General features: G+C 39.1%; 1 protein-coding gene across 4 annotated transcripts; it reads right to left on the bottom strand.

Moving 5' to 3' along the window:
* Positions 1–2,011: 2,011 nt before the first annotated feature.
* LOC107565772 (ubiquitin carboxyl-terminal hydrolase 31-like) lies at positions 2,012–24,717 on the bottom strand. 4 transcript variants are annotated; one of them, XM_016251047.1, is made up of 17 exons: positions 22,876–24,717; positions 19,507–19,644; positions 16,363–16,457; positions 16,184–16,276; positions 12,438–12,573; positions 12,013–12,160; positions 11,108–11,282; positions 10,828–10,939; positions 10,614–10,708; positions 10,174–10,251; positions 9,138–9,288; positions 7,975–8,094; positions 7,503–7,728; positions 7,233–7,391; positions 5,000–5,152; positions 4,782–4,820; positions 2,012–4,695 (listed from the first exon to the last, which is right to left on the bottom strand). In XM_016251047.1, the coding sequence occupies exons 1-17, from the start codon at positions 23,401–23,403 to the stop codon at positions 3,197–3,199; spliced, it is 3,945 nt and encodes a 1,314-aa protein (XP_016106533.1). In that variant the 5' UTR covers positions 23,404–24,717; the 3' UTR covers positions 2,012–3,196. The 4 variants fall into 4 exon arrangements, with proteins under 4 accessions (XP_016106533.1, XP_016106534.1, XP_016106535.1 ...); XM_016251048.1 differs by having other exon boundaries at positions 9,138–9,267; positions 22,876–24,716; XM_016251049.1 differs by lacking the exon at positions 4,782–4,820 and having other exon boundaries at positions 22,876–24,715.
* Positions 24,718–26,700: the final 1,983 nt, after the last annotated feature.

The raw sequence follows: 26,700 nt of genomic DNA, 5'->3' as shown, positions 1-26,700 counted from the left end.
CTTTATCCACTGATGGAAATTTAAAAAGTAGCCGTATTCTAATTAAATCATTGTATAAAGCAGCTAAGTTTTTTTCTTTTTACCTTGATGTATCAGTTCTGATGTTACACCAACTTCTAACAAGGCAAATGGCATCCGTTTCTTTCCCACACTCCACCCCAAACTTCTGTTCTGGGAGTATGTAAATTTGGTGAGTGGGTTCAAAATCCCACCAAAAGGGCCAACTGTTTTACGGCAGCAACAAATGCACATGCAGCGGTCCACTGAAATTATGACCATAGTCTCAAGCAAACAATTAACAGGAAAGCTATTAACTTAATGGCAAAACATAAAATGCCACATAGAAAAAAATATTATCAATGAGGTTCCCCCAATCTGTAAATCATCTATGGATTAAAAAGGTGCAAAGAGCACTTGAGGTGAGCCTCTTTCTAAACTGTGTAAATTAATATGGCAGATGTTAAATATTCAGCAATGCATTTGCACTCAACACTCAGGGCACTTGCCAGTTCTCAAAAATAGCTGCTAATGATAACAAACACTCCAAAGAACTGGGCTGTTCACGAACACAAATGGCTGTCAGAATCTGTAATGAAGAGGGGAGAAAAGGAGCAGGATGCTGATGATGATGCTGTATTTAAAAAAAAAAGCAAACAGAAAAGATGGGAAAAGAGAGCAGGGCGTTTGAAATGCAGAACATGGTAATGTATTAGGTCTGCCGGTGCTTCTGAACACCTTGCCGATGCAGTTTGCTTAGAGACAGCTTTCACCTCTGCTGAGCAATGTGAAAACTCAGTGAAGTTAAGCTAAAAGCAAACAATAAATATTGTAGTTGTCCCTGGAGGCTTGGGATGCTGAGGGAGGGATAAGCCCTCAAATGTTTGTTCGGGTTGAAGTGTAGCCTATATTGAGGCCTAAAAAATGAAATAATAGCCTCGCTTTCTCTGCAGTGCGAAAACATTTTGGCCACTATTCAAGCAATCACACAGAACAACACAAGCTTTTCTCAGATGGAGAGTTTACAAATGTGAACATGCACGTGCCATGTGAAAAATTCTGAACATTGGAGCGGACCACTAATTTAATGTGAATATGACACATTTAGCGCATTAGGATTAGCTTTTGTCCAGTCGGTTTACATTCACTTAAAGGGATAATTCACCTAAAAATGTAAATTATGTAATTATTTACTCACCCTCATGTCACTCCAAACATATGACTTTCTTTTATGTTCCAAAGAAGAAAGAAGATATTTTGGTTCCTATCAACAAAAATGCAACGGAAGTCGACAGGAGCCAAAATTGTTTGGTTACCAACATTCTTCAAAATATCTTCTTGTGTGTTCTACAGACAAATTAAAGTCATACAGGTTTGAAATGACATTGGGGCAAAAATTTTAATTTTTGAGCGTAAAAAAAAGGTTCAGACATTAATAACCAGACTTGTCTTGTTTAGCAACAGTCACTTGCATAGTTAAGTGCATGCATTAATGTTATCATGCAATACTGCTTTTTTTTCCTTTTCTTTTTTACAAATACATTTTCAGTGCACACACAAAATGGGCCTGTCGCAAAAAAATAATAATAATAAAAAAAAGCAGTGTGCTACACATTAGGTTCATTGCTAAAGTATCTATTTTAAGATAAAGTGTGCTGAAAGAGAAGGGTTTCTCAGACCGAAAAGCAGCATGAAAATGAGAACGGTTCAAAAGTGGCGTCAGCAGCGCTTGGATTAATGTTTTAATTACAGGGCAGCAAGCTGAACAGCGTAATGACACTATTATGCTAATGTAACAATAATGACTTGCTTAACCCTACATTTCTCCTGTCATACATAACATTTTGAATCAGTCCAAATGAACTTGTCTGAGCTAAATCGAGAATGAATGAAAATATATTTAGGTGAACTCCATGGCGTTGACAAGCATGCAAAACAAACAAAGGCCTTTCTGCAGAACAATTTCAATTGGATTATATCACAAACTCTTGGCAAAAAAAATAAAAAAATTTTCAATGAAATCCATTATTGTGGTGAGCCATTACAGTCCTGAAATTAATTTCAATTTTCAATGATTACATTTTTTTTTTAACACAGTATTGATATTTAAAATAATTTGTTTCTAAAACAGCAACATTAAGTTTAACATGTTTCCCAAATACCAAGGTCATATATCTGTTCTCCTAAAGTGTTGAAAACTATTGCACTGGTTGTCCACAGATAAATATGGGAGATAAAAATGCACAAGGGTTCATATCCCCAGCTCGAAGCAAGCCAAATGAAAACCGTTCATATATGTTGCCATTGGATTTGGCGGGCATGAAATGGGTTAAGTATGATTATGTGGCTATTAAACTTTCATTATAAAAACAAAGATATACAAAACAAATTCATGCAGGGCTTACACTGCCTCCATTAATATCCAGATAAGGAGATCACACAGCGTTTTGCTGGAATAAACTAAATAGAGTGAGTTTAAAGATTGTCCTCCACTAATTTACCATTTGAAAGATCACATTCATACAGCAACAATTCAGCTATCGGCCTGTAGTTGGCATTGTTGCACACATTTCTAAGGGCAGTAATGCTACTGGAACACTTGTAACTGCTTTCAAGTAGAAAAGAAAAATGTCAGGGTAGGAGAGCAGGCTTTGAGAGGTACCAAAGAGATTGTTCCCTGCTGAACCCCATTAAGTCTACAGTCGCAAATTCGGTCAGGTTTCGTGATGTAACTCTTCTCAATCTCATACTGTATCAGTGCCAGGGGAACACTGGACTGTAAATAGCACCAAGTGTAGATGTGGAGTGAATTGGTACAGTACTCCAAGGAATATCGCAAGAATCTATCATTATGATTTCATCATAAGTGACTTGTCCAAATAAAAAGGAACAGTACCAAGTTAAAAAGTATTGTACATATCCATTACATCTAAGCATTATTCGAGGGAGAAAAAATATGTACAAAGTGCCAAGTTAAAACATTCCTATTCAGAGTCGTGAACAGTAGTAGATTCATATACCATACCTTGCCAGAGGCAACGATTTGGTTCCATGGCAGGATAGAAAGGCGCTTTCTGATAATTTACATATTTTCTTTGAGAAAAGTAAAATACAGGTATATACTATATACTTTATATTCTTCTTAGGCACATCAAAAAATAGCTGCATTACAGAAAATAATGAAAATGCTATTAAAATTTCATTGAGGCGTCTGTGTTGGCCGTGCAGAGGATTGCATGCTGGAAGAAAGCTTTTTAGAGGATGAGATCTTTTCAAGAGGTCTCTTCCCATTAATGGGAGACTGAAGACTAGCCTCAGAATTGGAAGACTTGGACTTGCCTACTTGTAAGAGAGACCGTTTATTAGGGGTGGAGGTCTTCGAGGACTCTTTCTCATCGGTGGCAGCCTTGCAGGAGCGCGGCTCCGGAGAGACCTGCTGGGAAGAGTTTCCTGAGCCTTCGCCCTCGTCAGCATCGAGTTTGCACTGGCTGCTGGACTTGGCAGTCCTCTCGACAGCCTTCTTGGCGAGAATCGTGGTCTTGCCCAGATCGGCCGACCGACGTGTCTCTTTCTGCCGAAGCGCGCTCTTGAAAAACGAGAGTCCCTTGTCCTCGGATTTGCTGCAGCGGCGGAGGTCTCTCGAGGAGACGCTTGGGGAGCGCAGGCTGGTGACTGAGGAACTACTGCTAGAGCTTCTCACTGGCCTCCTTTCGGACCGGCTTGCCTCTGCAGTTTTAGGTTGGGATGTTCGCGGGGTGGCACTGACTTTAGACTTCTCTGCCAGGGGACTGGTGTGCGCCAAGTCCTTGCTGGAGCCTCTTTCCACCAGCTTCTTCTTGCCAGACAAAGAGTCCCTCTCAGCCACCGAGGAGCTCTTTTTGGATGTGGGCGAGGGAGAGGCAGAGGATTGGGGTGTGGAAGTAAGGGACGGTTTCCCCTTTGTGGCTCCAGACACTGGAGACTCCTGTGCCTGCAAAGACTCTTTCCTTTTGGAGGGCGTTCCTGAAGGTGTACCCTTGGTACTCTTGGGAGAATTGCTCTTGTCTTTTAGATTGGTCGCTTTGCTGCCCTTCGTTTGAGGGCTGGAAGACACTTGGGAGGATGGAGACTTGGTTACAGAAGAGGTGCTCTGGCGCTTCTTCGAGGGCTTCTCTTGGTTTCCCTTGGTCTTGGTGGAGCTCTTCTTGCTGGCAGATCCTTCTGCCTTCTTCTCCGACACAGAGCTCTTATGCTTCTGCTCTTTGGGGAGTGCTCCGAGAGCATTCTGGTCCACAGCATTAATCTGGTTGTTGTTGTCAATGGGCTCACCTTTAGAGCTCTTCCTGTCGGACTGTGTTGGAGCTCTGCAATAGGCCTCATCTAGGATCGGTTTCCCATTGCCGTCATCACTACCGTTACCCTCCATCATGGCCAGCGGGGCCTTACTGCTGGGCTGACGCTCATGTCTGCTGTAGCCGCCGAAGCAAGACGTGGACACTTTGTCGTCACAAGCTTCTCCTATCCTCTCGAGAGGAGGGGAGGAGCGCGAGTCCAAAGAGAATCGCGAGGGTGAGTTAGATCTCATTTGTAGTTTCTGTGACAGGGACCAGGAAGGTTTCATCCCATTTTCACTGAAAACCAGAGGGCTGGTAACCGACGACCTAGGGGACAAGCTCTGCCGCTGGATGCTCCTCACGAAGGGTCGCGTTGAAAATCCTCCTTAACAAAAAGAACAGAGAGATTTAAACTAATGTGCTGATACTGGACTGAATGAAAAGAGCATTGGCATGCAGTTTTGTCTTAACTGAGCAAGGTGGGAGATCCTGTGTTAGTAAGCGCTAAAGCTACAAGAGAGAGAAGACATAATAAAGAAAGGCAAGAGTAAAACACTGGCACAACACACAGAATAAGAGGACACAAGGAAGATGAGGGCAAAATATGGTTCTACTTAGCTTCTAAAGATTTACATATTAGACACCAGAAAAATGAACATTTATGTTAGAAGCATAACGAAGCTTCTCACCATCATCTTCACTGCGATCACCGGGAAACTCCACTGACTCTGCCAAAGAGATCAGGGATGTGCGTCTTGAGGAGGCTCCGGAGGCCAGGCTGGGCGGCCTGCTGCCCTGAAGCCGGTTAACCCAGTGTTCACATAAAGATGAGCTGGTCGAGCCTGAGACAATTACACAAATCCAAAATAAGGTTCTTCATTTATAGAGCCATGGTCTGCACTGTTGAAGAGTATTCACAAAAAAAATAAAATAATAATAAATAATATTCAATGTTCTGTCCACTCTCTGACCCTTAGAATTAAATGGGCTTTTTTTGATACAATATTCTTTATATTCTGATTGGTTAATCCGTAGACCACTGATCATCAGGTTTGTTGAATACTAAGATGTTGATATGTAAAAGTTGTTGGTCATATGGCAATTACTACTTTACAACATGACTTTTTGTTCCCCAAACAAATTTAGCACAAACTACACCCAACAGTTGATTTCATTTGTCAACTATATCACACAGTCCTGTGAAGTAAAGTGATACAATATTCTTTATATTCTGATTGGTTAATCCGTAGACCACTGATCATCAGGTTTGTTGAATACTAAGTTACGGTGTCGTTAATATAGCTTATCAGTTTGAGCCCGATTGAGAAGCAGAGGCTATTATTGAGAGGATCGTGCAGAACCTGTGCAAGCACGGCTTTTAATGGTAGGCCTAGGGCTGGACGATATGGCCAAAATTTATATCACAATATATTTCTTAATTTCGGTCGATACGATATAATTCCGATATCGATATGAACACTATTAAAAAAGCCTCATAAAAACGGCCAAGAACGGCCACAACAGATGTCTGTACCTACAAACTTATGAAAAATTTATTTGCCAACTCTATGAAACCTACTCCTATAAAACTACATAATATTTTAGGAAAAAAATGGCATAAATAAATAAATGTTCACCAAACAAGAAATGTGAAATCACTGTCAAATAAATCTCAGACTCTCCTTATTAATATTAACATTTTTTTACTTCAAATTATAGGCTAACATACCAGTCAAAAGTTTTTGAACAGTAAGATTTTTAATGTTTTTTAAAGAATTATCTTCTGCTCACCAAGCCTGCATTTATTTGATCCAAAATACAGCAAAAACAGTAACATTTTGAAATATTTTTACTATTTAAAATAACTGTCTTCTATTTGAAAATATAATTTATTCCTGTGATTTCAAAGCAGAGCTTTAGCATCATTACTCCAGTCACATGATCCTTCAGAAATCATTCTAATATTCTGATTTGCTGCTCAAAAAACATTTATTATTATGATGTTGAAAACAGCGGAGTAGATTTTTTTCAGGTTTCTTTGATGAATAGAAAGTTCAGAAGAACAGCATTTATCTGAAATAGAAATCCTTTGTAACATTATAAATGTCTTTATCACTTTTGATCAATTTATTTTTGAATTACACCTGGTCCATTTGCATAGAACTTTCAGCTTTGTAACTTTGCAGATATTGTTTATGCTCAAACAGCAACATTACACACTAACTAACATTAAAAAAGTGAAATCGCAATGAACCACCCCTTTAAGACTCTATGGATTCAGTTCAGAGTTCAGAAAAATCATGCAAAAAAAAAAGTACCCTAAAAGTAACTTAAAATAAACATTTTTGGTTCCACGGTTTGATTGCTAGATACATTATGTCTAGACAGGACATCAAACTCTTAAATCTCCAGAACGGAAATGGGCTCTACTAAAGTCTCATCTAATAGTGTCTAATACACTAATATGAAGCAGGGCTGGAAAAAGAGGGTCAATTGGTTCACACGTTTGTAACTTTGCAGATATTGTTTATGCTCAAACAGCAACATTACACACTAACTAACATTAAAAAAGTGAAATCGCAATGAACCACCCCTTTAAGACTTTATGGATTCAGTTCAGAGTTCAGAAAAATCATGCAAAAAAAAAGTACCCTAAAAGTAACTTAAAATAAACATTTTTGGTTCCACGGTTTGATTGCTAGATACATTATGTTTAGACAGGACATCAAACTCTTAAATCTCCAGAACGGAAATGGGCTCTACTAAAGTCTCATCAAAGAGTGTCACACTAATATGAAGCAGGGCTGGAAAAAGAGGGTCAATTGGTTCACACGCCAGCACCTTCACAAGCCTTCTAAATGAACAAGACAAATGAGTCAGCAAACTGTGTCAACCCAAAACTCAATAAGGAACAAGAGTCACCTGCAACAGAGCTGTTTGCCGACCACGAGGGAATAGTTGTCCTCCTTTGATAGAACAGAATGTATGCGGTTTGCTGACAGACATCCTCCTCAGCTATAGGCTGAACCTCACTGTCATCAAAGCAATACCACTGGCCATCCATGGAGTTCTTACAGTATGCTGTTAAGAGTTAAAAAACAGGGACTGAAATATCAAATCCATCAATCAAGAAGGTAATAACATTTTGAAGTAAATCCAAGCACTTAAGTTCTTGGTGCTCTAAGGTGTTACCTGTGTAATGCCCTCCGTGCATGTTGCCATGATGGTTACACACAGCGTAGAGGTCATAAAGGTAGTCGTCTGGGTTACGGCCAAGTCCGTAAGGTCGTCTCCATGGTGACCAGTGGGTGGGTAAGCTCCAGCTGCTCTGGCTTCTCTTCACCACATGAGGAGCCATGTCCATGCCAATCAAAGGAAATCGCACCATGTTTTGCATCTTAACCCTCCTGTCTCCTTCCTTGAAGACAAGGTGCACACATTAGTAAGCAGGCAGTCATTTACACACATTACACACTTTAATCCGAAAGATAGTGAGCACACAGCTCTCCAGGTAGATCTTCAAGACAGTCAAAGGATCGTCCCCCTAGTTGGGTTCAAACTTTGTTACTAGCCAAACGTTCACCACAGGCCACTCTAACGCACATTTGCACTACTTGCTGAGAGCACCATTTGTGCAGGTGATGTAATTTGATTAGTACAGCACCTGTCTAAACCTCTTGAGGTGCAGTATGAGAACATCCGGCAGGGTCCACAGGCTGAGTTTTATCCGCCCCTGTTGCAGTTGCCTGCAATGGGGGCAGCGCCAGGCATCATCTGGGGCCAACTGGAAGGCATACAGGAAGCAGACATAAACAAAATCAGCCAGAGAGGTTTTACATTTACAAATCTGGCTGTTTCTTCATTTTCCTTAAAGCACAGCCAGTTCCAAACCCTTGCTTAGCTGGCCGAGGCCGGCTCTGGCTAACCACACTGTATATTTATACGATGTGTGGACCCATTCCAGGGTTAAAAGATGTGTTCGCGCAAAAAAAAAAAAAACTAGCAATTTTAAAACAGCACTGACAGCAGAAATAGAGTAACCTTGACATATGCGCCCACAAAGACAGCTCTAGAGTAGTGGAAATGAAAGAAATTAAAGAAGTGTGAGCGCTCTTTTGAAGGGACAGTTCACTCAACAAATCAAAGTTCTATCAATTTGATGCAATGATATTACGCAGCGCCTGAAAATAGTCCCAGCTAGGTAACTTCCAATAAGCCTATTTTCAGGCGCTGCGTAATATCATTGTGCCTGCTGCACCCATGGTATGGCAGCAAAGTTCCTTGACGCCGGAATGAGAGTATAGTTCCTAGCCATATCGGCCTAGAAAATCGCAACTTTTCATTTTCCGTCGGTCTTAGTACACGATGTAACTACAGAAGAGTCAAGTTTTAAATAGGAAAAATATAGAAACTCTTTGGTCATTTTTGAGCGAGATGCTAATGGTCTAATCACATTCAATGATCTATGCTAAGCTACAGCTAAAAGTGCTACCGCCAGACCCGGAGATCGGCTGAATGGATTCGAAAATGGTAAAACTCAACTGTTTAACTCTAGAGGAGTTGGAAGATTAGCCTATTTTCAAAAATAGTGAAGTGTTGCTTTAAGTCGTTATTCATTGAAAATCTTGTTTGACAGCCTTGATCCTCTTTCATTTTCATTTTATGGAGTAGTTTGGAAATGTATCCTTTTGGAAAGTCAGGATACATTTTTCGAAAGTCAGTCATACAGGTTTGGAAAGACATGACAGTGAGTACAGAGACAGAGTTTTCCCTTTTGGGTAAACAGATCCTTTACGTGGATAAAACTGTATTATGCCAGACTTTTACCTGCTCCTCTTTGGTGTAAAGCTGGAAGCACTGAGCGAGGGTGCAGGCCTGCGGCTGATGGTGCTGCTCTCTGTGCAGATACACACTCTCAGCATCAGGGATGTACTCTTCCTCAGTGTGTCCAAACAAGCTGTGGGAATCAGAACATACACTGGATACAACTCTCTAGGCCAGACCAATCAAGCATGTCTGCTATCCTCTACTGTGATTTCAACACACATTTGTTTTTTTTTCATCTCTGCAAGATATTTTCTCTAACAGTCTGCTAGAGAGTGTTTAATACATGCACACATGTGGTCAAGAAACTCCTTTGATGCTTAAAGTGTCAAACTTCAAAAAATATTTTACATTACCCTTCTTTTCTAGCTTCACTGAATGAAATTTCTTGCTCTGAAATTTATTTATTGCATTTTATTGAAATTTATACGTTCTCTTGATAAATTGATCTTACCACAGACAACCTACAGACAGTATACAGTGGCCAGATGAAAAGTTAGTTGCATTAGACAAACAAATAAGTAAACCAAGTAGCAATCTAAAAGCCTTTTTTAAATTTTTATTATTTATTTATTTATTTTTAATGCAGGGGTTCCCAAACTTTTCTTTCAGCTAAACCCATTTGACCTAAAATCAAAGTACCCCCTGAGATTTTAATATAATATTTCCATAATTTAACAAAACACTTGCATGTTCAGAGTTAATGGTCACATGACAAGAGAAACAAAAATATATATATATAAATATAAAAAAATAAAATATATCCATTTGATTATTTTGATTATTAAAAATGTATTTATTTTAATTTTGTATTTAATCATTTCATTTAATGATCAAATTTTTAGCGTTTCATCAACTTATTAACTCCCTGCAGGGGTTTTCAAATCCCAGTTTGGGAAACTCTCTAATGCAATGATGTTCAGCAATTTTTAAGTGTGGTTCAATTGTCTAAATGTTATTTTGGGGCCACTACCAAAAAAAACAAAAACAAAAAAAAACCCTATAGACAAGTTATTAATTGTGGTTTAGTTTTACTTACTATTCCTTGGTCTCTTTGTCCCACTCCACTACAATCTTAACATGAGGAGGTCCTCCTGGCCCACAGGATTTATATGCTCTAAAATGGAAAGATTGAGGAAAGACGAGTTTGCCAAGAAAATAACTTCTTTTTAACAGATCAAAATGAAGAATCAAGCTTTGTTTTATTACATTTGTTAAAATCAATGATCACATTAAAGCAGTTATGATAAACTTTTCATCTACACTCATTAATTCATCTAGCATAATATAAAAGTCTTTGGAGGTTTGTGTAGTTAATAATGCTGCTGTAATAAAAGTACAGACTATTTGCATGCCTGTGGAAGAACAGTCAATGTGCACTAACAGTAAAACAATATACATGTCCAAATCAGCTAGTAGGACACCTGAAATTGAAGTTCACACAATATGCTCTGAACACAGTGGTCATGCATTACAAACCTTTCCACAGTGGGGTGACACAGTGGCTGCTCCTCCTGTGGCAACAGATATGTGATTCCAACCACTCCAACCACACGCAAGCTAAAGGGTCCAACCTACAATAACCAATCCTCTTTATTACAAGTGCAAGAAAAAAAGTCATAATTGTACTGACATGAAAAAAAAAGATGCATTTCAAGAGCTTTGTTTAACAGCAAGTAGAGGTTTCACTGACCTGAACGTAAACCCCTGGCCTTAGTAGGTGACGCATTTTCTCCAGAATTTCTTTCTGTAACACATCCCATGTTACAGTGTGCTCCAGATATAGTACAAACGGAAGACCGAACCTGCAACACACAAAAAGTACAGCATTGATTTTTCCACTTTGTGCTACATTACTGTCTTATATTCTGTACGAGATTACAACATTTTCTCCATGTAAGACTTTGAGTCAAAAATAACGGACCTTAAACTCTTGTGTTAGCAATAGCATGTTGGAAAGACAATCATTTTACCTCCGTCCTTGATGGCCAGTGCAGGCTCTGTTACAGATCAGCAGAATCATTTTCTCACATCCAGTGTTTTTGTTAGGAGATACTGGATTCATTGCTCCCTGCATGAAAGATGGCGTTCGGCTGCTCTCCACTCCGTATTTCACATTGTTCTGATTCAGATTAGCAAGTAGGCTCCCTGGAAATGGTCAAACATGTTACTTGCATCACTTAAAAAAAAAAAGAAATGGTATCAAGAATTAATTTCAAACTCTCCAATCTACTTTTATGATGATCCTAATCTAAGCTAGGTTTAGGTTATACGTTTTCAAAGACAAATAACTACCCTTAGCACCATTTCTAATATTTTCAATAAATGCTGATTGCTTATAATTAGTATTATTTGATAAACATCCAGTTTTTCTTAAGCCCAAAGTATACTTCGGTTTTTACAAGTATGCTAGGGTTTTGCGTACAGTTGAGTAAATACTGTCATCAGCACAGCCCGATTTTTCTAACCGCACATCCTCGGTACGCTCAGCTCACACATGTGCCTTTTTTGCACTAATTAGTTGGTCCAAAAGGGCCCATGGTTTAACAGTCGAAAAAGAAACAACAACAACAACAAACTACTGGAGATGTAACAACAATAGACGCCTACCTTGACGAGCTGGTAAAGAGATACCTGCAACAAGTTTAAACAAGTACAAAGACATTTTTACTGGTCAAATTTTGGAGAGAAATGGCACAGACCAACACTGGACAAAAATCAAACTTTCTAGTGCACATGTGTTGACCACCTGTGTTTGCATATGCTATCAAATGGAGAATATTATGAAAGCAGAAGTGTTTGGCTGTGCGCTAAGCGTTCACGTCAAAACCGATGTATACTTTGAGCTATAACCAAAGTGCAATGCATGAAAGAGTACCTCTTTTAGAGCGAATGTTTTCTAATCTAAAAGTCTCAGGAGTTTCAAAAGCAAAGATTGAGTCACTTTCTTGAATGATATCAAGATCGTCGTCATCGTCACAAAAGGAGCGGTGGAAACCGTCGTAATACATTTCAGTCAGGACAAACTGCACAGACATAAGAGAGACGGATGGTCAGAAGTGGTTTACACTTAACATCTCGGTAAAACAAGGCAAACAAACAGGAAACGGCTTTGGTTGATGATTTCATGTGGGAAGACGGACATACAAACAGCAATCGACCCTCCATCAGTGTCCACACCTCAATATTAATGGAGAATCAATATTGTATTCAGAGAAACAGTAAAGGTCTTTATACCAAGATTGGAATTTGATGAAAAGTAACATCTCAGTACTGTGCAAAAAAAACCTGTGGAACCTGCACCTGGTCTGGTGGGATCTTGGTCTCACGTGACACGGCCGCTCTCAGTCTGGACACAGTGCTGTTGAGTGGTACGGCCACACCGATCCTCATGCAGTGAGAGTACTTGCCTTGATAAACCACGGTCACATACAGAGGCCTGCGGGATGGCAAGTGATACAACTATTTAATCCAAAGCAACTTCAGAGAGACAGTCGCCCTTGGAGCAAACAAGTGCACAATAATGAAAGTTAATGCATCACCACAGACTTGTAGTTGCTAACCTAGATTTTTGAACCATTAGTTCACATCACTACCTGAAAGTTAACTCAAAAGGTCCGTCACCCCAAAATGAAAAGTCATTATTTGCTCATCCTTATGTTGTTCCAAAGCCACAAGACTTTCATTCATAATCAAAACACAAATGAAGATTTCTGTTCCTCCATTGAAAGTCCATTCCATCATAACTTTGATGCTTCAAAAGGTTTATAAAGACATCGCAAAAGTAATCCATATGAATCAGATGGTTTAATCAAGTTCAAACGTGCTAGCTTGACACGCGATAACACATTAAATTTGTTCTCGTGCATCAAACAACCACTTTTGAGCTCGTTACCACATATGATGTGCTCTTATGTATATACATTGATCAATGTTTATATGTCAATAAAAGCCTAAATTAAATCGGTTTATTGTATAAAGTGGTTGTCTTTTCAGAAAACTTGGATTTTTTTTTTTTTACAATGTCTTTATGGACTCATCGAGGCTTGAACATTTTGGTAAATAGATATTCAATGAAGGGACAGAAAACTCAGGTTTCAATAAAAATATCTTCATCGGTGTTCCCCAGATGAAAGAAAGTCATATGGGTTTGGAACGACATGAGGGTGAGTAAATGATGCCAATTTTCATTTTTGGTTGAACTATCCCTTTAAAGACTAATGCTAATGGAACTACATTCATGCGCAAAAACATCTTTCATAATTCAGGTGTGGATAAAATAAACGATCTTTTAAAAAAATAAATAAAAATTTAAATCCAAGCTGATACAATGTAACACATTACTTAAGGACCTTTATTACATTCAGCAGCCTATAAGGATTAAAAGCATTTAGAATTGCTTTAATGATGCTTGATCACCTCTCTAAATGCATTAGGAAGCAAACTCATCTCTAAAGAGGAAAAGCTGTGTGCAGTGGCCCCAGAAGGCGAAGCCAACTAAATCAACAACTCTTCATCAATATCTGCCCACGTGAAGTGGCATATCAGGGAAGCGTAGGGAATAAATGACCTATGAAATAATACACAGAGATAACAGCATTTGCTAAGCATGGATAAACAGAATTAAGGAGAGGGCAAATTAAATCTACTCCCACAGACTGTGACGACCAGGGCAACTATCTCTTAAGTCGCACATTGCTGAACTTCAAGACGAAATTTCCTCTTCCTCGGATCGGTCATTCTTCATGCTGGCAGAGCATGAGCTCCAAATCTAGTCTTTCTCTGCACTAATGTTTTTCAGAGCTTAGAGACGCCGACAGTGCAGAAAGCCACAACAGGCAGACGGGTCAAAATATCACCCTGATTCTTCTTTATGATGTAGAACTTTTTGGATTAGGGATGATATGAAGGCACCAGCAGGGTTTTACTCAATAATGATGTGGAAGTGAAACCTGCCCAGCTATTCTACTCTCCCAGGGACTATTATTCAGTGGTTCATCACCTCTGCTGTACTATGAGGGGCAGGTGTGCTGCAAATCACTGTCTGTCTTCTAATAGCACGGTTTCTTTAATCATTAATGTGTACTAATAGATTTAGCAGCTTAAAAATGCCTCTGGATTAAACCAAATGCCCTCCTTGATCAACCACTACACTGGCCTCTTAAAAATAGCATCAGAGCACCTCAGGAAAGAAGCAGAACAGGATGATAATTTGAAGGGAAAAGTATATATTTAGCACCTAAAAAAAGGAGAAAATAGTGACTTCAGAATCTTTATATTTTATGAAGATATACTGCGAGTAAAAATAATTTAAGCTCCATCAACAGATATCCATGGCATGCTGTCAATTTCCACAGAAAATAAGTTTAATTTGTCCATCTGTACGGTTTAGTAATACATTTACAATGAAAAGATATGGGGCAAGTGTTGTTTTTGTTAACTAAAACTAAGACTACACATTGTTTCGGTAAGTGAAAGGAAGCTGAAATAAAATCAAATACAAATACTAGATACAAATTAAAAACAAATAAGTTTAAGGTGAAGCACTAAAACTACTAAAACATACTAAGACTAAATAGAAACAGAAATTTTAATTGAAATATTAAAAATATAAAAACTAATACACAACAAAAGCACATCACAAAATAATTAAATAAAAAAATAAAAGCCAATTCAAAAATATTAATAAATACAATAATCAACATGAGACAATGAGAGGTGTTTCACTTATTAAAGGTGCAGTAGGTGATCTTGGAAAATGCCAACTTTGCACTGAATGCGAACGTCCCACCCTCCCTGTAATCGCCATCCAAAGCCACACCCCCTGAACGCATCTACGCTGACAGACCACAATACCAGATTACATCAACCAACATTACATCAGCGGTTCCCAATTCCAGTCCTCGCGCCCTCCTGCTCAGCACATTTCATATGCATCTCTTATCACGTGCGACGTTTGTTCTATTCGACTGCAAGTGCCCCGGGAAGTGTACATCACCGGATATTCCGCCATGATTCCAATTCAAATCAAGACAGTAAAGTAGTCCTGTCTCAAATGGACTATAACTACATCAAATAAACATTTTTATTTTTGACCGAATAATTCCTGCCATGAGTGTCAAAAATGAGATTCACACTTCTTTTTTTTTTAACCTTTAAGCTCACTTGCCACGTAGACATTTGTTGTAGATGCATTACTGTACATTACCTTTTGTTGTTAACCTTGTTTAGAATTTATTTTCTTTGTTAATCGACATGATATTAGGCTCTCAAAATAGTTGTATTTAGTCCATAATTTCTTTAAACAAGAAAAAAAAAGAACATCATACTCAAAGTACACCACTGTATGGGGTCTGTAAGGTATTTCTTTTTTGAAGAAATTAATTATTTTATTCCGCAAAGATGCATTAAATTGGTCAAAAGTGAAAGTAAAGACATTTATAATGTATGTAATGTAATGCAAAAGATTTCTATTTTAAACAAATGCTATAATTTTGAACTTTCCATACATCAAAGATTACAGGAAAAAAATGTATCACCGTTTCCACAAAAATATTAAGCAGCACAAATGTTTTCAACATTAATAATAAGAAATGTTTCTTGAGCAGCAAATAGTCACCTGAACAAGCTAAGCAATGTCTTCAGGGTTACTAGAAAGCTACAGGCGGGTGTGTCTGATTAGGGTTGGAGCTAAACTCTGCAGGACAGTGGCCCTCCAGGACCGAAGTTGCTTATCCCGGAGTTAAATAAAGCCTATATTTGTATCTGAATGTAACGTGAAAGTCCATAGCAGACTAAATTAACAACATCATTCCAACAGTCATGAAATCGAACGAAGCTGGAAATCGAATACTTCATCTAAACTCAGCAGAGGTGACCGAGCATATTCCTTCATATTCATCCTACCCGATAATCAATCACATCATTAATACAGACACGACAGTTGATCAATCTGCCTTTATGTCTACACCTACAGATGAAGCATGGTGCTATCATCAAAACACACAGAAAGGAAATTAAATGGGGGTCTCTCTGACATCAGTACTTACCGTGTGTGAGGTAATGGAATTGGGAGGGAGATGCAAAGAAAAGGATCAAAAGTGTTGCTCTGTTTCTGACAGTGCGGACATGTAAGCGAGGATCTGGAATCAACAGAGGCCACAGTGAGCAATTTCAACTAAGACAAACATTTTAATACAGCTGACAGACAGACATCAGTGATCATTACCTGTACTGAGCTTGAAACAGCTCTTGGACAAATGAGCCAGCTGAAAGAGGTGGTGAAGGTCCCTCTAACGCTCCATCGTCTTCCTCAATAGGAGGCTATGGTGACAAACATGAGAATGTTAGGCGCTATTTAACAATAATATTGCCAGTAACTCAAGACAACCCAGCGGAAGGTCAACCATTAAATATGCATGATAGATTTGCATATCACATAACAAACACTTGACTTTCCACACTAATATTAAAAAATGTATAAAATGCGTCATGTGCAGGCAGATACATTTCAAGCCATGTGCATAAAGCAGGGCCACAACCATATAATAATAATTCATATAAAACTTCACATCATCACAAGGCGTGTGTCAAAGTAAATTCCCCAAATATTACAGACCATATATATTTTACCATTTATATTTTTTGCTGGACAGTTACAAAATACAAACTGCACATACACTACCATTCAAAAGTTTGGGTTCAGAATGATTTTTATTTTACTGAAATGAATTCTTACTCAGCAAGGATGCATTAAATTGCTCAAAACTGACAGTAAAGAAAGACATTTATAATGGAGATGAAAAGATCTCCATTTTTAAATAAATGCTGTTCTTTTTAAATTTATATTAATCCTGAAAAGAGTTCATCACTGTTTCCACAAAAACATTCATCAGCACAACTGTTTTCAACATTGATTATAATAAGAAATGTTTTTGAGCAGCAAATGAGCATATTAGAATAATTATTTCTGAAGGATCATGTGACACTGAAAGACAGAAAAAAATCAGCTTTTCATCACAGGAATAAATTACATTTTAAAATATATTCAAATAGAAAACAGTTGTTTTAAATTATAATAATATTTCACAATATTAGTGCTTTTATTGTATTTTTGATCAAATAAATTCAGCCTAGGTAAGAAAAAATCTCTCTAAAAACAATAGTACTTGTGTATCTGCTATTAATCCATCCAGAATGCTGTAATTTAAACACTATCTACACAATCTAAGCACACAGAAGAACTGTTGTCAGAAGTCAAAGGTTTATATGATTATGCTGCACCATAAAGGTAGAGCTTGAGTCAATAAATAAAACCCCTATATTATGACTGGCGTTCTTCTATAAGTTTAAAGGGGGGGTACAATGCTGTTTCATGCATTCAGAGTTGTTTACACTGTTAAAGAGTTGGATTCTCATGCTAAGCATGGACAAAGTTTAAAAAAACAATTAGGACGTATGACGGAGTATTTCTGTGCCAAAAATCTTACTCCCGGGTTCGTACAAGTTTCAGAGTTTTTTTTTTGTTTGTATCGTGGCTCTTCATGACGTAAATGAGGGTGGAACTCCTTATATGGACATTTCTCCCGGAAGAGCGCACCCGCGCACACATCAACCAGAGCGAGAGCGAGATCGCACCCATCAACGTGCTTCATCCGGCGGCAGCGCTGCATGGGACTTGCTCGGGAAGAATGTCTCCAATCCAAAGAAGTGTGTTTTTGGTTGTAAGGGAAAGATAACGTTGTTCAGCTTCCTAAAGAACCCAGCGTTATGTAAACAGTGGATACAGTTTGTTTTTCCGGGGCAGCAACGGAGTTTCACAAGTGTGTTTGTTGACGAACGTTTTATAAACCAGGCCCAGTTCGACGCTGGATTTGTACATCGTTTAATACTGAAAGATGAAGTGGTCCCAGCTATAAAAGATCCCGGTCATGATTCAGAACTGCAGACAGTAAGTGAAACGGCATCAAATGTCTGTTTTGTTGGCATTCGGTGCCCAAGTGCTCTTTAGCTCCGCCCACGGCACGCCTCCAGGAGCTCGGCTTTTTCCGGAGAGAATCATAAAGCTGTATCTTTCTTTTATAAATATGATAAAACTAAAGACTTTTTGGAGATATGAAGGATGCAGTACTACTCTATAGGTACTCAAGATTAACATGAGATTGGGTGAAACTGTGTGTGTTATGCCCCCTTTAAGATTCCAGCTAAGCATCTGTCTCTTCAGAGCAGTGCTGTCAGTCAGCCTGGTGCTTCTTGGCACAAACTCCAGGAAACCACAACATACATCTAAATCAATGGGACAAGCTGAATGACCTCATGCGAGCATGCAAGTGACTGACCCTGATCCGGACACCACAGGCTGTAAAAAGAAACCGAACGAGCCCTCTTCCGAACAGGCCATAGGATGTGACTTAACATCCCATGCATTTGATATAGGGGAGAATATACAGTGGGGCAAAAAAGTATTTAGTCAGCCACCAATTGTGCAAGTCCAAAATACCAGCAACTGTGTGTGAAAACCTTGTGAAGACTTACAGCAAACGTTTGACCTCTGTCATTGCCACCAAAGGGTATATAACAAAGTATTGAGATGAAATTTTGTTATTGACCAAATACTTATTTTCCACCATAATTTGCAAATAAATTCTTTAAAAATCCTACAATGTGATTTTCTGGATTTTTTTTTCTCATTTTGTCTCTCATAGTTGAGGTATACCTATGATGAAAATTACAGGCCTCTCTCATCTTTTTAAGTGGGAGAACTTGCACAATTGGTGGCTGACTAAATACTTTTTTTCCCCACTTTAAGTCCCCTAAACTTGTGTCCTGGGGCCAGTTGCATAAACTTAGCCACCATGTTAAGACTGTGTCTTAAGAACTAGCTTGACCAACTAGCAGCTGCCAAGGGGTAATCGGTCGTACTTTTCCAATACGAATAAGACAAATCTACCTTTTTATAACTGAATATAAAAAGTTATGACCAGTCTTGAAGAAAAAAAATTAGATGACTAACTTTTTAAGACTAGTCTAAACAGTTTATGCAACCGGCCCCTGATCTTTGTCAGACTGATGTCTGATGTAAGACTCCTAGCTGCCATTCTAGGCATGAATGGCTCTATAAATCCAGCCACGTTTGGCTCTTCTCCTGTTCTGCTATTTAAACGATTGAAATCCCAAGCTTTTATGGAGCTGCTGATAAAAACCCATTCTGTGCAACCTTTGTAAACAGCTAGAGTGGTTAACAGTCTCCTAATTCATCTGTCATAAAGAGATGAATGTACTGTACGACATTCTTGGACAAAACAGCCATGCATCAGCAAAACATTCGGTCATTAAACCCAACTTAGTCAGTTCACTAAGATATCAGCCATACCTTTATAGAGCCTCTGATGTTAGGGTGTACACGATGATTGAGGTCTTCATGGACACGGTCAAGCAGCCAGAGAAGGAACTCCTGGGCATCATGTTGAGCATTTCCCCGGTACTGCATGGCACTCTTTGCTACAGCATTCTACCACAAAACACACACACACACACACACACACACACACACAAACACACACACAGAGTATTAGTCAAATTTTTGAGCATGAATGTTTCTAATCTTCAGAAGCAAGATTAGATATGGAAAACGTCTATTCAGTATTGACAACTGTGCTTTTTAGGGATTTACTTTGTGTTTTTAACCATATAAAGCCTACTGTATCATATTTGATGTATGATTCACTGAGATCTTAAATTATCAACATGGTCAATATTTTGCTGAAGAACCTGTTGTACATAATCTACTACATGCATTCTGTCCTTTCATAATCCTTCATACTTATTTAAGCAAGAAAAAAGGCCTTTTGCAATAATTGTAAAAATGTCCACCTTCAGGTTGTCTTTTTGCTGTGAAATCTTTAATGATTTGTATGAAGTTAATAACTATATTCAAGATGAACATTTACTTGACAGAAGAAACTTAGGTTTACTTAATTATCCATAAGAAAAATCATTAAATTGTGAGTATCAAATATGATCAGGCTTTTGAGTAATGTTTATTTCTACATTTCTCAGTCATAATTGCATTGTATATTTTTCCCCTACACTTTGATCATACTACAGAGCTCTGATCATAAAATTAAGCCTTACTGGGGGAAATATAGTGATACCTGATAATGATATGCATTTTATGTAAGTAGTCTGCTATACTGTTATAAAAATCTAACTGATTTACAAGATAGAACTTTCTTACTTTTAGGCCATATAAATAACATCATCTGCAACAATTTGCTTTTTTTTTTTTTGCTCAGTTTGAGGCTCAAATTGAGTTTTTTTTTTCTCGAGTATGAGCTTCATATTCTCATATACTCTGAATTAAAATTCTCAATTCTCATATATAATACTATATGTGCCACAAAAGCCTGATGTATAAAATATTATATAAAACAAAAAACACATACGCAACATTTGTTTTGTAGATTTTTTCTGAAATTTCAATACCCCAATCTATTTTTTAAAAATCTAACTTTTTTTTCCCCGACTATTTTTTTCAGGCTCGGTTAATTAATATACCACTGAATAAAACTCATGCTGTCCTACCAGCACTTTTACACTATTTACACTTAACCTAACAAAACGTCATTGCAAAACTAATCATTTGTGAGTGCCACTAATTACTTATTTCGAAAAGTATGCTTCCAATAAATTGTTCAAAACTCAAAACTAGTAACTTCCCGTTAATATATCTTGGTGAAGTATATTAAAGGCACAATATGCAAGATTTTTTTTATAAAAATATCCAAAAACCACTAGAACAGTGTTATATATTTTGCTGACTTGTGTACTTACATTATCCCAAATGTTTCAAAGAATGTTTACATCCAGAGAAATAAGCAATTTTAATTAGTGACACGCACCGTGTTCATTAGGCTTTCTGCGATAGACGGTGTTAAGCCGCAACACCGGTTACGTCATTTGCCTACCGCCTCCCACCGTCGTTTTGGTTTTTTTATAGTAGCAAAAATCATTTAGCCTAGTTCAGTCAGAGAACAGACACTTTTAAAAACTAAACGCTCAATGCAGCGTGCCGAACCGCGCGCGAACAACAGTGCACCACGGAGCAGGAGTCAGATTTGATTTATCACGTGAGGAGAGTGAGTCGAGCTGACTGACAAGAGTGAGGGGAGAAAGACAAGACGATGGCAGAAGATTGTTTAGAAAGGAAATGCAAAGGCGCCTGTTTGGCAATATTTTAGATTTTGAAAAGCCTGTTGACTGGAAGTTTTTTTAAACATTCGTTTCTTATTTATTTGGTTCCACAGTGTTTGCTGATTTTCAGTTTTATATACCCATTTAAACTTTGTGTAGCCTAAGTAATTTGTTATTTTACTAGGCATATATGGTGCATTTTTATTCGTAAAGTTAATAAAAGTTCTGAGTTTGACGTTGTTGTTGCTTGAATTGAATCAACGCCGAATTGCCGCTAATTTGAAAGTGAAAGTAAAATGCACACTTTTACAAGCCATTTGAAAGCAAAGAAAAGAGGGAAACTCAAATGAACTAAAATTTCCTCACAGTCACATCCCTAGTGTTCATAGTGTCATTGTGTCGCCTGCCAATGACGTCATAACCCCTCGGTTTCCGGTTTTGTTTTGTAGAAAACATGGAAACACTAAAGACGCTTTAATATGTTGTGCGTTTTAATAGACCGGTGACGACCGCACAGAGTAGCATTATAACAGAACATTCAAATGTATCTAGTATGATAAAACAGCGCTGCTTTTTTCCCCGCATACGCACGACCGGAAGGAGCGGAAGCGGTTGACTGTAGCAGAATAAAAGCTCCGCTGCTTTCGAGCCGTGTGTCGTGCTTGTTCAGCGGCCTCGGAAAAACAGTAGGCGAGAAGTACCCGGATGACCTACTACTTCCGCCCGAATTCCGTAGCATGCATAGGATGGACACTTTACTATCCCATGAGGCCACGTGAGAGGAGGCGCCATATTCGAGAACAGCGGAAGGCGGCGACGCGGCTCTTTTCAAGTGTAAGTACCTCAGGGAAAAACCTTGTTCACTGTGGTTAAATTGCACTTGTTTAACATGATCTAAGTGAACAGCTGACTTATTGAATGTTTAAACATTGTAAGTCGATGAGATGATTTCGTGAGTCGGCTGTAAAAAGATGTTTAATCGCCGATGAAAGTGGTAAGAATTACGTGAAACATTGCTGATGTTCGCAGTAGTGAGGGCTCTTTAAATTTAGGCGCTGTTGTGGAGACGCATGTCACGTGACAACATCAACATGGCGGATGTAGTACGTCCGAATTCCATTCCTACTACTCGCATTCATACTATATAGAACGTACTTTTTTAACGGTCGAGTAGTACGTTCAAATTCAAATGTAGTACCTACTAAGCAGTATGCGATTTCGGACGCACCCATGGTTTATTTTGAATTCGCGCCCTCTAGCGGCGAAAATTACATAATATGCCTTTAAAGTGACATGTCCGATTCTCGGTTAATTGAATCAGCTCTAAACGATTCATTCCAACTCGTGAACGACTTTCATGAAGCGGTTAAAATGATTCACTGAAAAGATCCGGCTCAGATGAATCGACATGCCTAGGTGTCACAGAGACGAGTGCAATTTCTCCGGACTCATTTCAGTCAGATAATTTTTCACGCGTGGTTACAGCAGATAGGTAAAATATTCCCAGGCGTGCCTGACAACATCACAAGACCCCTCCGCGTGAACTTACTTTGAAGTCTCGGCTGTGCTGCGGCGTGTACTCGAAGGTCCACAGGGCTCGGACCAGTCCCGACAGCTGCTCGGTCACCTCTCCTCCGTCCTGACCGCCCTTCCGCTGCACGACCCCGTTCGTCTTGGGTTTCTCGTCCTCCGTCTGGTCGCCTCGGTACTGCTCCAACGCCAAATACTCCGCGAACAGCTCCGTGTTGCTCAGGCACTGCAGAATAGCGTTCATGAAACACGTATTGCCGTGGTTCTTCAAACCGGCCACTCCGGGGATTTTGTCCCTGGGAAGAAACCCCCCGCAGTCGCTGTCGTCCGACGCGACGGATCCCTTGCCTTCGTTCTTTAAGGCTGTGAACCCCCCATCGTCCTTGTCGCCCTCGGGCGCGTGCAGCTCCGAGCCGAAATGAGAAAGCGTGGAGAGAGTCTTCAGGACTCTGCTCATAAAACTCCCCACGGAGCGCACCGAGCCCCGGCGGAAGAGCTTCTTGCTGAAGCCGGACTTCTTCTCTTTGCCCGAAGATTTGCTGGACATGTTTGGAGTGTTTAGGGCATCCCCTCCTCACAGCGATAATCTAGCTACAATTGCCAGCCGAAGCTAATCGAGTGCAAACGCTGGCTGCTTATTTAGAGCATAAAATCGACTCAAGATCTGGCATGTTCACTTCGCAAAGTCACGGAGAGCTAGCTAGCCGGAGGCAGTGCCTCTATTATCCAAGCGTTTGCTTCAGTGACACAACCCGAGTTTGCCTTGAGAAAATGCATTGTGAAATGCGCACGCCTGCCACTTTTTCAGATATTAAAACCTGTTATGTCAAGTTGGCAGTAACCTGGCAGCCGGTTATTAACTAGCAGCTGGTTGTTCGCCATCTACTCGCTCTGCATCTATAACATACTGTATTAAACGCTCACTGGCCCCTCTCGCTAAAAACAAACCGTTAGGGTTTGCATGCCGTCTAATCCGATGAAGTGATTTCTACTGTGTCTAGCTAACACAGTGGCTAGCTAGGCCTGCCCGGGCTAACCGTTTGCCATGTCAATGAAATGACGGGCAAAAGTGGATTTCTACCGGAGATCGTGTCCAGCACCAGCATCAAAGTCAAATGCGCTCGACTGCCGCGCGTGATCAAACGCTGTAGGCATGCAGATCACTGTCATAACACGGGACAGTGGCTAGCTCGCGCTGCTAGTGCGCTAGCCGATGCCGCTTCTTCACGCATAATTGAGCAATGCACTGCAACTCCACCCAGACTATGACGCTCCGCTCCGACCGCTAAATATTATGCAGACGCGCTCAGACTAGACGCGCAGGCGAGATACTTCAGCTTGTTTGTCTATTCAGATTTCACATCCAACAGTCGGCACAGACCTCTATCCGGCGCGAGCCCGATGCTACAGCGGCAGATGCACGCGACCGAACGGGAGTTCGGCGTGTATCACGATTCCCATACGTTTTCGTGTGTTCTCGTTGTCTCAGCGGTTTGCTCCTCGCCCGGCCAGTCTTGAAGGTGTCTAGTGGATTCCGATGGTGGTAAGTTAGTGGTGGGCCGTCGCGTCCTCGAGCGCTTTTCTAAAATCACTGACACTGCAGGGCGGCCAGGGTTGCCAAGTTTTTACAACAAAACCTGCCCAATGGCTTCTCCGGGGGGAAATACACGTTTTTGGCAGGTTCCCTTGGTAAAAATTCGTATTCCATGGGCTAAAAATCACGTTTTTGGGGTCGCTTCAACCCGCGGCAACAGGGTTAAAGTAACCCAATTCCTGCGGGGAAACCGCGGACCTGGCAACACTGAGGGCGGCGGGGCGCCGTGACGTCACAGCCCAGCAGCAGTCTCGTTCAGGTGGTTTCTGGTAATGTTTCTGTGGACATTTGTAGAACGCTGGACAAAGTTATAGGTGACTTTGTTTGGAATTCTAAAACTCGCTTAATTAAAAAAAGTGTTCTGTTAGCTGATCGGGCTATGGGGGGTTTTGAGTTAGTGGATTTTTCTACTCTTAATAATTCGTTTAAAGTTAAATGGATAAAAACATTTTTAAACAACCCCACATCCTGTTGGAATTTTATTCCAAATCATATATTTAATTCTGCTGGAGGTTTAACATTTTTTATTGCGCTGCAACTTTGACATCTCTAAAATACCTTTACATTTATAAACAGGCTTTAATAAGTTGGTCACTTATACATAATTATAATTTTTCACCACATAGCTACTTTATTTGGAATAATAAATCGTTCAGGTGGTTTCTGGTAATGTTTCTGTGGACATTTGTAGAACGCTGGACAAAGTTATAGGTGACTTTGTTTGGAATTCTAAAACTCGCTTAATTAAAAAAAGTGTTCTGTTAGCTGATCGGGCTATGGGGGGTTTTGAGTTAGTGGATTTTTCTACTCTTAATAATTCGTTTAAAGTTAAATGGATAAAAACATTTTTAAACAACCCCACATCCTGTTGGAATTTTATTCCAAATCATATATTTAATTCTGCTGGAGGTTTAACATTTTTTATTGCGCTGCAACTTTGACATCTCTAAAATACCTTTACATTTATAAACAGGCTTTAATAAGTTGGTCACTTATACATAATTATAATTTTTCACCACATAGCTACTTTATTTGGAATAATAAAAATATTAGATATAAAAATAAATCTCTTTTTTTCACAATTGGTTTGCATAACACAAAACGTTTGTATAACCCCCAAAATTTTGTTTTTTTGTTACTCTTTGAATTTAGACCCTTCTCACTGTAAATGTATTATTAATCTATTGCTATATCTTGCTAAATTTTACATTCATAAGTGTACATTTTCAAAGAAAACTCCCTACTTTTTATTTTCAAGAAGGATTTTGATGTGCATGTAAACTCTTTAAGAAACTCTAATAATTCTATTGCATGTAAGACTCTTTCATGGTGTAAATCTTATAAGCTAACATAGTATGCTTTGGAGTATTGTTTGTAACCCTTATTGTCTTTTGTTCTTACTTGTCTTTGTAATTGTATTTGCTGTTCTTCTATTGCATAATTAATTTTTTTTTTTTAAAAAAGGTAGTTTCTGGTAGCTACTGTAGTGTGGTGTGTTCATGGATTAGGGGTGTCCTCAACCTTTAGCGAGTCATAGTACTTTGATTTCGCACTCTAAAGTACTGAGTAGTGCACGACAATAACATAAAAGTGTTTTAAAACAGTTCACTAAGCGGTTTTGTACCTCCACGGCCCCAAGTAGCCCTTCATCGAACTAGAAATATGTTTCTTTCCCTCATATTTTATTGGATAGCTATTTAGCATTATCTTTTAAATTAACTTCAAAAATAATGAATATTGTGGGCGAAAAACTGCAACTGACTAGCAATCACGACTGTTACATAAAGGCTTTTGGCTATTTAAAAAAACCACCACAACTTTCATCCATTCTGAGGAGGGCAAATATAAAGAAACTTTGCGAGAAAGATTTAACATTAAATACAATTTCTCTCAAAGACTTTTTGAAAAGAAGACAGTGGAGAAGACTGAAAAGACAGAGGACATTAGATGTTTAGACTTGTCTTGACCAGCAGTGTTTCTGAGGAGGTTACGGTAGTCACAAAGAGGGCACAGAAACCGGTTTTAGAATCATTTGAAAATCTTGTCAAACAGGATTTTAACCCAACTGATTTTTATGCTTTGGGAAGTGGCCTACCTAGTGGTTTTGCATAGCCAGTTTAACCCACACAGAATATCTGTGGAGAAATTTTCATATTTATTTATTAATACAAGTTATTAATAAATTCTAAAGCATTATGCTCTTGTTCAAGCTTGTTCCAGAAGACAATTGTTCAAATTTTTCTTACATGT

Source organism: Sinocyclocheilus grahami, unplaced genomic scaffold (assembly GCF_001515645.1).
Source record: "Sinocyclocheilus grahami isolate Dianchi unplaced genomic scaffold, SAMN03320097.WGS_v1.1 scaffold1025.1, whole genome shotgun sequence".
Taxonomy (NCBI): domain Eukaryota; kingdom Metazoa; phylum Chordata; class Actinopteri; order Cypriniformes; family Cyprinidae; genus Sinocyclocheilus; species Sinocyclocheilus grahami.
This window is presented reverse-complemented; position numbering and strand designations above follow the sequence as displayed.

Coding starts and splice junctions, on each gene's coding strand:
- LOC107565772 (XM_016251047.1), bottom strand. CDS start 23,403: ATGTCCAGCAAATCTTCGGGCAAAGAGAAGAAGTCCGGCTTCAGCAAG. Junction 19,645..22,875: donor AGCACAGCCGAGACTTCAAA/GTAAGTTCACGC, acceptor GTTTTGTGGTAG/AATGCTGTAGCAAAGAGTGC. Junction 9,289..10,173: donor GACAAAGAGACCAAGGAATA/GTAAGTAAAACT, acceptor AGTTGTATCCAG/TGTATGTTCTGATTCCCACA.